Genomic DNA, 13,576 nt, shown 5'->3' with positions numbered 1-13,576 from the left:
TTGACAGAAAATGTTCCCATCCCATTTTATAAAAACATTCATATGACTTAAAAAGACTGACTCAGATCTAAGACATTGATATAGCTCAACATTTTCACAGAAGCTTCTCATCTTCTCTTGTAAATTTGGTTAATTCAGCCAGTTTCTTCTGTCTTCTGAAAACTTTTCTTAAGCTTTACTCCCCTAGGTCTAGTTTTAGCCTGATCCTGTCACTTTTAGAAATCAATGCTTATAGCCAGACATGGCAGCTCAAATTTGTAATCCCAGTATTTGGAGGCTGAGATAAGATTACTATTTTGAGGCCAGTTTGGGTTTCATAGCAAGAACCTGCATCTAAAAACTAAAATGAAAACTAAACAAAAAACAGTCACTACTCATACTCTGTTTTCCTTAAGTGAAGTCAGTCGGTGGCACATTTCTCTCCATTTCAAAAACTTTATAGGGGCCGGGAGTTTGGCCTAGTGGTAGAGTGCTTGCCTAGCATGCACGAAGACCCAGGTTCAATTCCTCAGTACCACATACATAGAAAAAAGCCAGCAGTGGTGCTGAGACTCAAGTGGTAGAGTTCTAGCCTTGAGAAAGTCCAAGGACAGTGCTCAGGCCCTGAGCTCAAGCCCAGGACTGGCAAAAAAAAAAAAAAATTATAATGAGGACCGGGGTATGATTCATATGATAGAAAACTTGTCTATTAAGCCAGGAGTTTGGCCTAGTGGTAGAGTGCTTGCCTAGCATGCATGAAGACCCAAGTTCAGTTCCTCAGTACCACATAGAAAAAAGCCAGAAGTGGTGCTGAGGCTCAAGTGGTAGAGCTCTAGCCTTGAGAAAGTCCAAGGACAGTGCTCAGGCCCTGAGCTCAAGCCCAGGACTGGCAAAAAAAAAAAAAAAAAGAAAAAAAAGAAAACTTGTCTATCAAGTCCAAGCCTGAGTTCAAGTTCAGTATCTCCTTCTCACACAAACAAATTAATAATGAAGTTCTTTCAAATGTGCTTGTAACAGTCCCCCTTTTATGCATACATAAAACTTAACAGTGATTTTTTAAAATACATTAAAAACAAACCAGTTAAGTTCAAGTTTTCCTAAACCTTGAAAATAGCCAGTTTCATCTTCCAATGTTTGGAAGATGGACAGTTTCTGTCAATTAGTCACCTTTTCTTCATCACTATCAAAAAGAACAAAAGAAATAATAGTTAAAACCATTTTTACCCACTCTACCTATAGTATGTTCTGTAGGTGAGTTAAAACATACAGTTTTGCTTGCAATTATTTACAACGCTTATTTTTGCCACAAAGGTAGGCTTCATTCAATCCTTAGGCAGCTTTAGCTGGGTTTTCATGCTATTCTTGCTTGAATATTTGAGGGATGGGGAGAAGTGAGCTCCAAGAGAAATCAGTGTAATAGCAATAAAAGCCTTCCTTTACTAAGGGAGAGAAGGGGTCCTGGGACGGATTCCTCAGGTTCTCATTCCTTGGTGGGGAGAGGAGAAGGAACAGGTGGCTGTGTGATTTGCCCTGAAGTGTCTGCCTTGCCTGTGGAGGAACTCACCCTGAGGCATGAGATTGTTGACAGGATATCTTGCCCAAGTTCTGCAGGCTACCTTCCCTGTTTAGACACCAAGCCCAGCCTGGCACTTCACTTAAGTCAAAGGTCTCTCCGGGGTAGTTTGCAACTTGGTAGAAGAGGGATTTTCATTGAGTTTGGCCCGGGTTTATAGATGTGCTTTCTTCTGTGAGGCCCATGTAGGAACAGCCACTCTTGGGGCTGGGCCAGGTCTGTGAAGAGGAGCTGTTAACAAGAACCTGGCTGGGAGTGAGGGGCCTATCATACTGGCTTCACTCAGTGCTGTTTCTGAGAAAGCTGACTCACCTCTTTTATACTTCTGCCTTTGCTATGTTCTGAGATACAAGTGTCATTTGTGGCCTAGGAAGAGGTGGAAAGGCCCAGTTACTACAGTCATCCCCTATTCAACAGGAAGAGGTTGTATCCATTTTGATCACCACACCCACCCTCCTGGGGTTTCTTTAGTCATCCTAGGAACTCTGCCCTCAGTTATATCAGTCCCTTGAGTTATATCTATCCTTTGCCTTCTGTTGCTGGCCTGAGTTTTAGACAAGGGAAACGAGAGACAAGAGCAACATCAGACATTCAGCTTGAAGTCAGGAACCTGAGAATCCAGTTCTGACTACTCTGGCTGGCTTGCCCCTCCGTGGTTATAGAGAACTTAAACCTGAAACCTGCTCATTCTAAAAAAAAAAAAAAAAAAAAAAAACCCTCCACCCTTCTAGCTGTACCTAACAGTACCCATTAGGAACTCGAGGGAATACCTGAGCTTCTGAGACTTTGAACCCAACACTCACCATGGTGACGGCAGAGTTGGGAAACTGAGTGTGACAGAAGTGTTTGCGTAAAGCCTCTTGTACCTGGAGGAGAGGTAAGTACCCCAGTTATGCCAGGTAAATCCTGCATTTCAGACTGCCAGGCAGCAAGGGGTCAGCTTGGGCAGACTCACCTTCTTGTCTGAGAGGCAACCGAACACTAAGATGAAGACACCCTGCAAAGTGAGACATAGGGAATCACAGGTCACATCAAGGAAGAACCAACCCAAAGCAACTTACTCCCTCTCCTTTTATCAGCCTTGGGTCTTTCATCTAATCCATGTCCTGAAGCTTCCATTTCTGCATTTCTATACATTAGCACCCTCAAGGTCTAGACTTCACTCCAGGTGTTTCCAGATGTGGGTTTTTTTTGTTGGTTTGTTTGTTTTTGTCAGTCATGGGGCTTGAACTCTGGGCCTGGGAGCTATCCCTGAGCTCTTCAGCTCAAGGCTACTGCCCTATTTCTTGAGCCACAGCGCCACTTCCATCCAGGTGCTCTAAAAAAAAAAATTGTTATAGTTTACAAGGAGGATCTCAAAAGATTGGATCCTTCTCTGCACAGATGGCTCACACCCATAATCCTAACCATCCAGGTGACTGAGATCTGAGGACTGTTTAAGGCAAGCCCAAGCAGGAAAACCCATGAGACTCCTTCATCTCCAATTAAGCACCAAAAAGCCAGAAGTAGAGATTGCTCAAGTAGTAGAACACTAGGCTTGAGCAAAAACGCTAAGGAATAGCATTTTGGGGCTAAATAGCAGATTGGACTAAAGTCCCAATATGGGCATACGTACACACGCACAGACAGAGACTGTCCATTTTCTGACTTTGACAGCAAAATCAGGTACTATTTTATTTAAAAAAAATTTTTTTATGGTCATAGGGCTTGAACTCAGCCTGGGCATTGTCCCTGAGCTCTTCAGCTCAAGGCTACCACCCTACCCTTGAGGTAAGCCCCACTTCCCGTTTTCTAGAAGTTAATTAGAGATAAGAGTCTCCAGTCCTTTTTGTGCCGGGACTAGTTTGAACCTTGATCCTCAGATCTCAGCCTCCGGAGTAGTTAGGATTACAGGCTTGAGCCACTGCTCCGCCCAGCTCAGGTACTATTTTACAAATCAAAAACCTGAAGCCTAGATAGGTTATATAGTTTGTCCAAGGACAAACGGGAATCTATACCTATGCCTTCTAGAATTCTTGAGCTTCCGTCTTTTCTTCATTGTTGTCATTTTTGTGTGTGTGCTCCACCATGCTACATCTTTGAGAAATGATCAGCGATGAAAGTTGACCAGTACTTACCTGGAGGGTGTTGAGCACAGTGAAGATGTAATGAGGAACTATGGAGACTTCCTCTAATAAAATGGCTATACCCAGTCCCCAGGTAAGGCCGAAGATGGGTGTGAGAATGAGGAAGGCTTTCAGTACACCCAGAAGAGCTCGGTGCTTCTCTACTGGCGGTCCCTCTGACAGCGAAGGTCTCAGCAACTTCAGCACCACTATAGCTAGTACTATTCCATTCACACCCACAATGGCCAGCACTGGCCCAGTGAAGGTATACAGTCCTACTCCCCTGCCATTCAACCAGCATTCTCCCTCCCACAGGTACCACCCTTTAGGCAGGTAGAGGCCCAGGGCAACACCTGCAAACCCCAGTGGACACAAGTAGCCAATGGTCACCATCATGAAGAGAACTATGTGCTTGGACAGATGATGAAAGACAAAAAGCACCTGATGAGCCAACACCAGCGACTGTGCCAGCATCCAGAAAAAGGTGGCCAGATAGAAATAATGACGCAGGAACGAAGTGGCCATACAGAGTGGACTGAAGTGTTCTAGAGGAAAGAATATGTCTCCAAGAAAGCAAGTATCTGCGACCAGCAAGCAGATCACCATGTTGAACAGGGCAGTATGGCGGAAGAAGGCAACTTTGTTCTTTACCACGACTCTCCACACCAACCTGTACACACCAAGGCACACAAGCAGGGCCAGTATGGAAGCTCCCAAGCCTATCTTAGTGATCAAATCCAGGATGAGGCTTTCTGGAACAATGTTTCGAGACATAAGGATGGAGAAGGCGGTGAGATGCTGGCAGATGCACTGTGTGGAGGAGCCGGCACTGGTTGCTTTTGCCTGGCACCCCTTTTCTGACCAGCCCCCATTGCCCTGAAAGAGATGGTGGTCCCAGAAGACACAATGCGTCATGCTATCTGTGTCCCCAAAGTCCATGATGACTTCTGCCTTGGTGAATGCTTGACCATCTGCCATGATAGAGATGACAAGGACCAGACCGGAAGTGCCATATCCAGAGTCTTCCAGCCCTTGTCCATAATTTGTGGGCAGAAAGCCATCCAGTTTCTTCAATACTAGGCTAGTGATGCTGATGTTGGTTGCATTATTAATCAGTGGTGCCAGAGAGTGTCTGGGAATCTGTGCCTGAAGGAGGGGCCACGTGGAGAAGGAGATTTGGTAGTCAACAGGAAATGTGGGTTCGAAGAGCTGGCTCTGCAGCAGCACACTGGATGAGTTGAAGGAAAAGGGGTGATCTTCCGGGCACAGGCTGCCTACCAGGGTCTCCACAGCCAGCAAGAAATCTGATGCTATCGAGGACTTGCGGGCCTGAGCCAGGGGCCACAAAGAGACCAGAGAGCTGGCATTCATGTCTAGAACCTTGTCTGTAGTGGCCAGGAGATCCTGTAGTACCAACAAAGACAAGCTTGATGTGCTAGAGCCCACTGTGTAGAGACCGAGGCATAACCCACCCCTGCCTTTGCTGCTCCAGAGCAAGACTAAGGGCTAGCAAGAAATGTGGAAAGGAAAACTGGCCTGTCAAGAGAACTTTCTGGATGGAAAGAATAGGGTGCTCGCCAGTCAACCACCTGGGACATCATCACCTAAGTCATTTCCTGATTCATACCCATGACTTTTCTTCCAGCCACCCAGGTCCTAAGTGTTCTCCTATCCAATGCTTTTTCTTTCTTTTTTTTTTTTTTTTTTTTTTTGCCAGTCCTGGGGCTTGAACTCGGGGCACTGTTCTTGGGCTTTCTCAAGGCTAGCACTCTACCACTTGAGCCACAGCACCACTTCCATCTTTTTCTGTGTATATGGTACTGAGGAATTGAACCCAGGGGATTGGGCATGCTAGGCAAGCACTCTACCACTAGGCCACACTCCAGGCCTCTTGTATAATTCTTTAACCTGTCTGGTTCTACAAAGCTATGGATGGTGGCCAGTGGCAGGGACACAGTGTTCTGAAGTTGACAGCCATCTGCATGTCCTTCCTGGACACAAAAGGTATGTCCTGTCATTCATTGCTCCTTAATAATCTGTTGGCTGCAGTTTATGGGCCACCCACCAATACCCCTACTATAAACCAGGCCAGGTGGGTCTTATCAAGTCAAGTGTGTTTGTCTCTCTGTATAGGCATAGTGTGTGTGTGTGTGTGTGTGTGTGTGTGTGTGTGTGTGTGTGTGTGCGCGCGTGTGCGCGTACGTATTTATATCTGCATGTCTCCAGCACTTTCCTGCCCTCCAGCCTCCCCAACGTGTTCCCACTATGAGACTTTCTCCATTCTCCATGGCCTTGGAGATCGGTATCTAAGAAGAAAGAAGGATCCAGAGCAGACACCTTGGAGTCTAGAGAGGTCTGCTTTGGGCTTGCGTGATGAGCAGAAGTGCCCATAGGTGAAATGCCCAGATGTTCCCCTGCTGTGGCTCAGAGGTTTCACCTGCAGGGCAGTGCGATTCAGCTGCACTCTGGCTCTGGCTACCACTTCAGCCAGTAATGTGACGGTACTCAGCAGTGCCTGGAAGTCAGAGGGTGAGCTTGCCAGAGTCACCTGCATCTGTAGCTGTTTCAGGATCTGGGGTACTTCCACATCAGGATTGCCCTGGCCTGCCTGTAGAAGCTGAAACAAGACAACAGCAAGGGGAGATGGGAGAAGGCTCTCTGGGGGAAGCTCTCCCAGGGGAGCTGGAAGCAGCGCAGGAAATGAGGAGTGGGCAAGTGGAAGGAATGCGAGATGACAGGTGCTTGATAGGTTGATGGGTCTATGGTTTGAGAAGAGCATCTCACCCTCACACAGAGATCCCACACCTGCTTCCTGGCCCTGCTGGAGCTCCAGGTGAGAGGAGATGAGCAAGTAAGCAGTGGGCTGGCCTTGGGAAAGGATCCTAAAGGTGGGTCCTGAGGGAGGGAGGGAGGGGCGGATGGGCATGCTAAGAGGGAGGCATGTGGATAACAGCTTTACCCTGGCTTTAGTACACAAGGCTAGGATCCTCTTGTCTGTGCAGTCACTCTGGATGGGCCCCCAGATTCCACTAGGTCCACAGGGCCTCTTTACCACTCCCTTCTTGTTTGCAGGACATGAGGCCTGGGCCACGTGGCCAGCCTTGGTGATGTTCCAGGCAATATCTGAAAAGTCCTCAGGGCAGGTGATATCTCCACCTGAAGAACAGAGATCAGAGGTTGACCTAGCAGCCTGAGCCTTTGGGCAGAACCCCATGTAGGCCTCCGTGCTTAGCCCCATAACCCAGGACAAGCAGCAGAGAGGTCAGTCCAAGCACTACTTACTCTGGATGATGGTGACAGAGACAGGAGCCCTGAGAGGAGCCAGGCCCTGGCTGCGCAGGACACAGTCATACGTGGTATCCACTGCTGGGCAGTGCTGAACAGCCAGCACGAGGCACTGAGTGCCTGACACGTTGTGTAAGGAGGCTGGGGGGAGAGATGGGGAAAGGCAACTTCACTGGCTGGAACAGGTCAGAACCCAGCAGGCCCTGTGCTGTGCAGCTGGTCTAGAAAATTCAGAAGCGGATGAAGCAGTAAGAGAACTGTGGGCTGTGATATCAAATCACAGAGCAGACTTCGAAGTCTGCCAAAGGCACTCAGGGTGAAGAAGGAGGTCTCTAGCGCCAAGACTCACTTTCCACAGTTACCTTCCTCATTTGTCAAATGACGACTGTCAACAAATTAGATGGATGTACACATGGTTGTGTTGATGTTAACCAAAGTGAGATTGCTCTTGATAAGGTGAAATTGTGTTAGACTTGGGACCCTCACCCACCCACCCACAACTCTCAGCCTAAACTGTAACTCACAACTCTCACAAGCTGAAGACTGGAAGAGATCAGCTGGGCTCTTTCATTCCTACCTTGGCTGGAGCTTTCCATAGGGCTCCAGGAAGCTCTGTAATTTAAGTTTGTCGTGGGGACGCAGCAGCTCAATTGGAAGCCAGAGAAGGTGGCACAGGAAATGGACAGCTGGTCCGGAAGTTGAGCTACATCTGCCTCCAGCAAGGGCACTTTAACTGTCTGGCTCAGCTTCCACGTGAATTCCTCGGCCTCGAAGACACTTAGATACTCACCTGCAAACATATACCTTTTGCACAGACCTGTTGGCACCCCACAATCTCTGTTACTCCCCAAGCCACAGCTCATGCCCTCCTGCTTGATTCCCTCTTCTGCTTCTGTTCCCAGCCAGAATGGTCTCGGGATGACCCTTTAGAAGGATGTTTCCTGTCCCCAAGAAGGACTTGTAGGAGGAAGAAGAGAATCCACTCTTCCTTCCTACCTGATGACCATGAGTTTTGAGGTGAGCATCTTTCCCCACGGCATGATACATCCCCTTTCCTGCCATTTAACATCTGGATTGAACAGCAGTCTATTCTCAGTTGGAATTGAGTGATTTCTGTTTTTTTGGGGGGGGTCAGTCATGGGGCTTGAACTCAGGGCCTGGGCACTGTTTTGGAGCTCTTTTGCTGAAGGTTAGTACTTTACCACTTTAAACTGTAGCACCACTTCTGGTTTTCTGGTGAATAATCAGAAGAGTCTCATGGACTTTTTCCACCCCGTTGGCTTTGAACTGTGATCCTCAGATCTCAACTTCCTAAGTAGCTAGGATTACAGACATGAGCCACCAGTGCCCAATATCTTTTTTTTTCTTTTTAAATGTGGTATTTGAATTTGAATTCACGTTTTGAGATTGGTAGGTAAAATCTGTGTACTTTTAGCCATACTCTCGTCCACAGTTGAATCTGCTTTATTTCCAGCACTCTCCAGATTATGCATTTCTTTTTGTTAACAGGAGTGCTTCTATGAACAAATAACCATATTTTCCAAAGCAAAATATAATTAGCAGAGTGACATTGTTCTATACTTTGCAATGGCTCTGTAATGAAAGTTTTGGCTGAGAATTAGGCCTCTTCCACATTCACTTGCTGTGATATGGCTACATGACAGCTTCCTATCCCAGGACAACTACTGGGACTTCCTGAAGTCCTGAAAGGGTCCAGATGTCCCCAGAATGTAGTGGAAATTTCTGTGGCTGTTTTTAAGAAATTCTCTACATGGAATGTCACAACAAAATCCTCCCATGCAACTAATATAATAAAAACTAATATAGGCTGGGCATGGTGGCTCATTCCTGTATTCCTAGCTATTCAGGAGGCTGAGATCTGAGAATCAAAGTTCAAAGCCAGCCTGGGCACAAAAGGACATGAGACTCTTATCTCCAATTAACCTCTAGAAAACAGGAAGTGGGGCTTGGCTCAAGAGTAGGGCAGTAGCCTTTAGCTGAAGAGCTCAGGGAAGCACCCAGGCTGAGTTCAAGCCCCATGACCCACCAAAAACAAAAACAAAACTAATGTAGGATAATAAATATATGCTAATAAAAATAAGTTTTAAAAAAAGAGCTGAGGGGCCGGGAGCATGGTCTAGTGGTAGAGTGCTTGCCTAGCATGCAGGACTCCCTGGGTTCAATTCCTCAGTAGCACATACACAGAAAAAGCTGGAAGTGGTGCTGTGGCACAAATGGAACAGCACTAGCCTTGAGAAAGCCCAAGGACAGTGCCCAAGTTCTGGACTGGCAAAATGATAAAAGAGCTGAGTGTTAGTGACTCAATCTGTAATCTTAGCTACTTAGGATTCTGAGATCTGATGAGTGCAGTTTGAAGCTAGTCTAGGCAGAAAAGGTCTGTGAGACTCTTACTTCCAATTAACCAGCAGGGGAAAAAAAGGTAGAAGTAGAGGTGTGGCTCAAATGGTAGAGTGTCAGCTTTGAGTGAAAAAGCCAACCAAAAGTGCAAGGCCTAGAGTTCAAGCCCCAATACTGACACAATAAATATAAAATAAGGCTGGGCACGGTGGCTCATGCCTATAATCCTTGCTACTCAGGAGGTTGATATCTGAGGATCTCAGTTCAAAGTCAGCCCGGCACTAAAAAGTCTGAGAGACTCTTATCTCTAATTCATTACCAAAATACTGGAAGTGGCACTGTGGCTCAAAGGGGTTGGGCAGTAGCCTTGGGCTGAACCTCTCAGGGACAGCACCCAGGCCAAGGGGTAGAGTGGTAGCCTTGAGCAGGAGAGCTCAGGGACAATGCCAAGGCCCAGAGTTCAAGCCCCATGACTGATAAAAATAAATAAATAAATAGGACGATGAGTAGGGAGAGGTGAGAAGGAAAGAAAGGGAAGGGGAGGAGAACAGGGAGTAGGGGGTGAACGGAAGAGAAAGAGAAGAGATGCCAGCAGGAGGAAGAGGGCTACCTGCCCAGTGGTGGGACATGTGCGTGATGCTGAGGGCAGCCTGGCCCTGGCTGGAGGTCAGGGACACCTGTGTTCCCGACTGCAGAATGATGAGTCTGGAGCTCCCTTGGGGCTTGAGGAACCACTTCACGTTGGCGGCCTGCTGGTTGGTGGAGAGCGTGAGGTTGAGTGTGTTGCCAGGTTTCTGTAGGGGGGAGCTCAGGCTCAGGTTTCCAGGCACTGCAGGGAGGCAGGAGACAGAGGCCTGGAGGAGGAGCTCTGGCTTTCTCTAAGCACCCACTCCTTCCACAGCTTCTGAAGCTCTGAAGCCCATCCCTCCACACCTAGCTTTTTGTTATTCCATGCATGTGCACGTGAGTGTGGCTACTGCAGTCCAGCCTGGAAGACCCTCCTGTTGGGAAGCCTTTGGGCCTATGACTTCTCCCCTGGAAATTGGGACTGCTAGAGGTAAAGAGCAGGGTCATAACTCCCCTTGTCCCTCTCTGTCCAGAGACACCATTCATTATTCTCACGCCTCGGGTCCCTAGCTCAGGATCTGTGATTTGCTATGATGGCTGATCTTATTTTTTATTTTTATTTTGTGCCCTGTCCAGAAGAGCAGCTGCTGAGCTTGGATCAGTGGGGAGAAAAACACAGAATGTCTTGCTGTAGGTATTGCTTTCACACAAGGATGCCAGTTTTCTAGTTCTCAAAGTTCTCACCAGGTGGCAGCAGCTGGCAATAGCCAGAAGCAGGATGGTGGAAGATGAGGCATTTGCAAGGCTGGTGGTGGCCGTAGCAGGGAGCATTTTGGGAACAGATTGTGTTGTTCCACTGGTAGCCAGAGGGACAAGTACAGTGGCTGTACCCCATGTGGTCCACATTGCACTCTGTGACAGTGAGAAAGGGACTAAGAAGCAGGCAGGCTGACAAAGCCAGGCAGCAGGACCTGAAATGGAAGGAGAGCTGAGAGGCATTACGGCTGGGCCTCTGCAAGTCCCAGGGGCCTTGGCAATGCCCCCCATCAGGACATCTCTGCAGCCCAGGCTCAGAGTGGCAGATTGCATGCTGGACAGGGGCCTTAGGGAACGGAGTAGAGAAGTCCTTCCCTACTCTGTCCTTTGTGCCCTGTGCCCAAGTGACAAGACAGGAAGGGGTAGGGGTCTGTCTGGTAGGAAGATGAGGATGGAGCTGGGTCAGGTAAATAGAAAGGGATGGGCATGATCTCATTCTGTCAAGCTGCCAGCGAGAGGGCTGGAAGCATGGTGAGCTCCCTTCCCTCTGAGGCCTCTTCCTACATCACTGTTACCTGTGGTCAGGTGGAAGCCAATGAGAGTTCTCAGGGAAGAGGAGGCTGAGGCAGGAGAGAGAGCCAGACTCCTGGAGAGGTTTGGTGGCCAGGTCCTGTCTTGAAATTCCAGATGTACATAGACGGAGACCAAGAGTGACACTATAGGAGCAGAGGACACAAGGCAAGGCTGGGGAGGAGGGGCAGCCAGTCCTTTTGCTTCCCACAGGCAACATGAGCCAATGCATTCTCCCATCACCTGTCTAGGCACACACATATGGACAATTTCTGTCCTAGCCAAAAGCATTCAGATACAGCGTCACCTTCCCAGCAACTCCTATGGCACAGAGGAATATGTTGTTCCAGTCCTGCTATAGGGACAGCAACTGCCTGACCCACTCAGAGCAAGGCCTCTCTGTGCCCTTCCTGGTCCTTCCTTTTCCGTTTCCTCTTTCCTCTTTCTTCTCTTTCTGCCCATCTACTTACCCTCTGCTCTATTGTCTTGGTACAGTTGTTGCCCAAATTCCCTTCCAGCCTGACTTTGTTCCTGGAACAGAGTACAAAGGAGATGCCTATAGCTAGGCACGGGTGACCCATACCTGTAATCCTGGCTACATTGAGGCTGAGATCTGAGGATCCAAGTTTGAAACCAGCCCAGGCAGGAAAGACTGTGAGACTCTTGTCTCCAATTAATCACCAAAAAGCTGGAAGTGGAACTGTGGCTCAAGTGGTATAGTGCCAGTCTTGAGCAAAAAGAAAAAAAGTGCAAGGATATTGCACACACACACACCCACACCCAGGAGAGGCTCCTGAGGGGAGATGACACTCCTCCCTGGTTAACCAGGGCTAACCTGAGTAGTTTGGTATGTCTTGGTATTGTGGAAGCTTTTCTTTGGGCTAGGGGAAAGCAGGCTTCCAGTAGGAGGTACCAGGGACACAGCCCCAGGGACCCCACCAGGGACTGCAGTCTCATCTGGACCCAGGAACCAGGCACACCCTTGGAGTCAACATGCTTTGTTTAGCTCCTTCCTGAATTTCCCTGGCCCTGGGCCTCTAGCCTAATTAAAATGGCAGGATTAGAACACCAACAGGAGGCTGTGCAGAGCTTGCTAGGCCAGGTTGCATAGAGACCTTATTGTTTCTTCCACAGGAAGGTGAGTGAGCAACAAGCATCTTCCATTAGTTTTAAGTTCCTGTGAATGATTTCCTTGCTTACTCCCTCCTCAGATTTAGGTAAAATCAAGTGGAAGCTGGGTCTGATAGGACATCTGTCGTCCCAGCAACTGAAAGACTGAGACAGGAAAATCACTTACGCTGACCTGAGTCTGAAAGCAGCTTAGGGAATGTATAAAGGTGCTGTCTTAATAAAAAATAAACACATAATTAGCAAGTTACAGTGGCTTGCACCTGTACTCTCAGCTCTGAGGAGAGGCACAGTAGGAAAGATCATAGTACTAGACAAAAAAAAAAAAATGAGTCTTTGTGGAAAATAACCTAAGGATGCATGGCCGAAATGGTAGAACACTTACTTACACAAGGCCCTGAGTTCAATTTCTGGTACCTTCAAAATAAATAAATAAAGTAGATTCATAGATAAGGATAAGATATAGAGTTAGATATTGATAAAGGTGTCCATTTAGATAAAGGTAGCTACAGAAATAGATTTAGATTTAGAGATAGAAATGTTTAGAGATAGGTATATAGGTATCAATGCAAATATCTTTCTAAGAGAAAACAGATGGAAACTATTAATCTAGGCTCTACCTACTTTTCCCAGATTCCATCCTAGCTTCTATACCAATGACTCCCAAATTTGGTAAGCTTTTCTTTCCTTTTCCTTTTTAAAATCATTAGCATGAATGAGAGAGCCTTTATCCAAAGAACAGTAGTTCCACTCATGGGAGCTCATAAAACCTGAGCTCTCTGCTCTGACCTCCTCAGACCCTCCCGAACTCCTTACCCCAGTCATACTTACAGGCTGAGATGTGGGGACAACCAGGGACGCCAGCAGGGAAAGAGTCATGGCCAGGAGCAGCCTGGGGACAGCTGGACAGACCATGGCTCAATGGAGCAGTCCCTAAGAACCCTCCTGCTTCTGCATCATGCAAATTTCCTTGCTGAAGAGCTGGCAGGCAGCACACAGATGGATGGGAGGGCTGAGTGGAAGGAAGCCAGGGCAAGCTGACAGAGGAAATGCTATGGCCTGTGACTGAGTCAAATATACATTCAGGTCACTGGAGCCTGTTGGGCCCCATGCACACAGTGTTTCTCTTGGAGTCTAGACCAGGAACCTTCTAGGGAAGAGAGAAGGTAGGGGTTTTAGGTCACAACCAGCAGTGTATGAAGAAGCCAGCTTCAGTCGATCTTGTTCCTCAAGATGTGGGAAATCTGAGTACTGG

At 47.7% G+C, this 13,576-nt stretch overlaps 1 protein-coding gene across 1 annotated transcript; it reads right to left on the bottom strand.

The window, feature by feature from the left end:
* Positions 1-18: 18 nt before the first annotated feature.
* Positions 19-13,236, bottom strand: Adgrf3 (adhesion G protein-coupled receptor F3). Its single transcript, XM_090336199.1, has 14 exons — positions 13,153-13,236; positions 11,664-11,724; positions 11,199-11,339; positions 10,612-10,779; positions 9,911-10,129; positions 7,520-7,732; positions 6,940-7,083; positions 6,617-6,813; positions 6,095-6,274; positions 3,670-5,061; positions 2,508-2,549; positions 2,356-2,418; positions 1,865-1,918; positions 19-1,159 (listed from the first exon to the last, which is right to left on the bottom strand). Exons 1-14 carry the CDS (start codon positions 13,234-13,236, stop codon positions 1,157-1,159), a joined length of 2,961 nt encoding a protein of 986 aa, XP_090192325.1. The 3' UTR covers positions 19-1,156.
* Between the last annotated feature and the right edge of the window lie 340 nt (positions 13,237-13,576).

Source organism: Megascapheus bottae, chromosome 7 (assembly GCF_031878675.1).
Source record: "Megascapheus bottae isolate mThoBot1 chromosome 7, mThoBot2.hap1, whole genome shotgun sequence".
NCBI classification, from domain to species: Eukaryota; Metazoa; Chordata; class Mammalia; order Rodentia; family Geomyidae; genus Megascapheus; species Megascapheus bottae.
The sequence above is the reverse complement of the archived record's forward strand: the minus strand, read 5'-3'. Positions and strand labels throughout refer to the sequence as shown.

Excerpts from the sequence above, each read along its gene's own strand:
- Adgrf3 (XM_090336199.1), bottom strand. The coding sequence starts at position 13,236 with ATGGTCTGTCCAGCTGTCCCCAGGCTGCTCCTGGCCATGACTCTTTCC. Across the intron at positions 10,130-10,611 it reads TTGCCAGCTGCTGCCACCTG|TGCCTGGAAACCTGAGCCTG; the intron begins GTGAGAACTTTG and ends GCCTCCCTGCAG. Across the intron at positions 2,550-3,669 it reads CTGTGCTCAACACCCTCCAG|GGTGTCTTCATCTTAGTGTT; the intron begins GTAAGTACTGGT and ends CTCACTTTGCAG.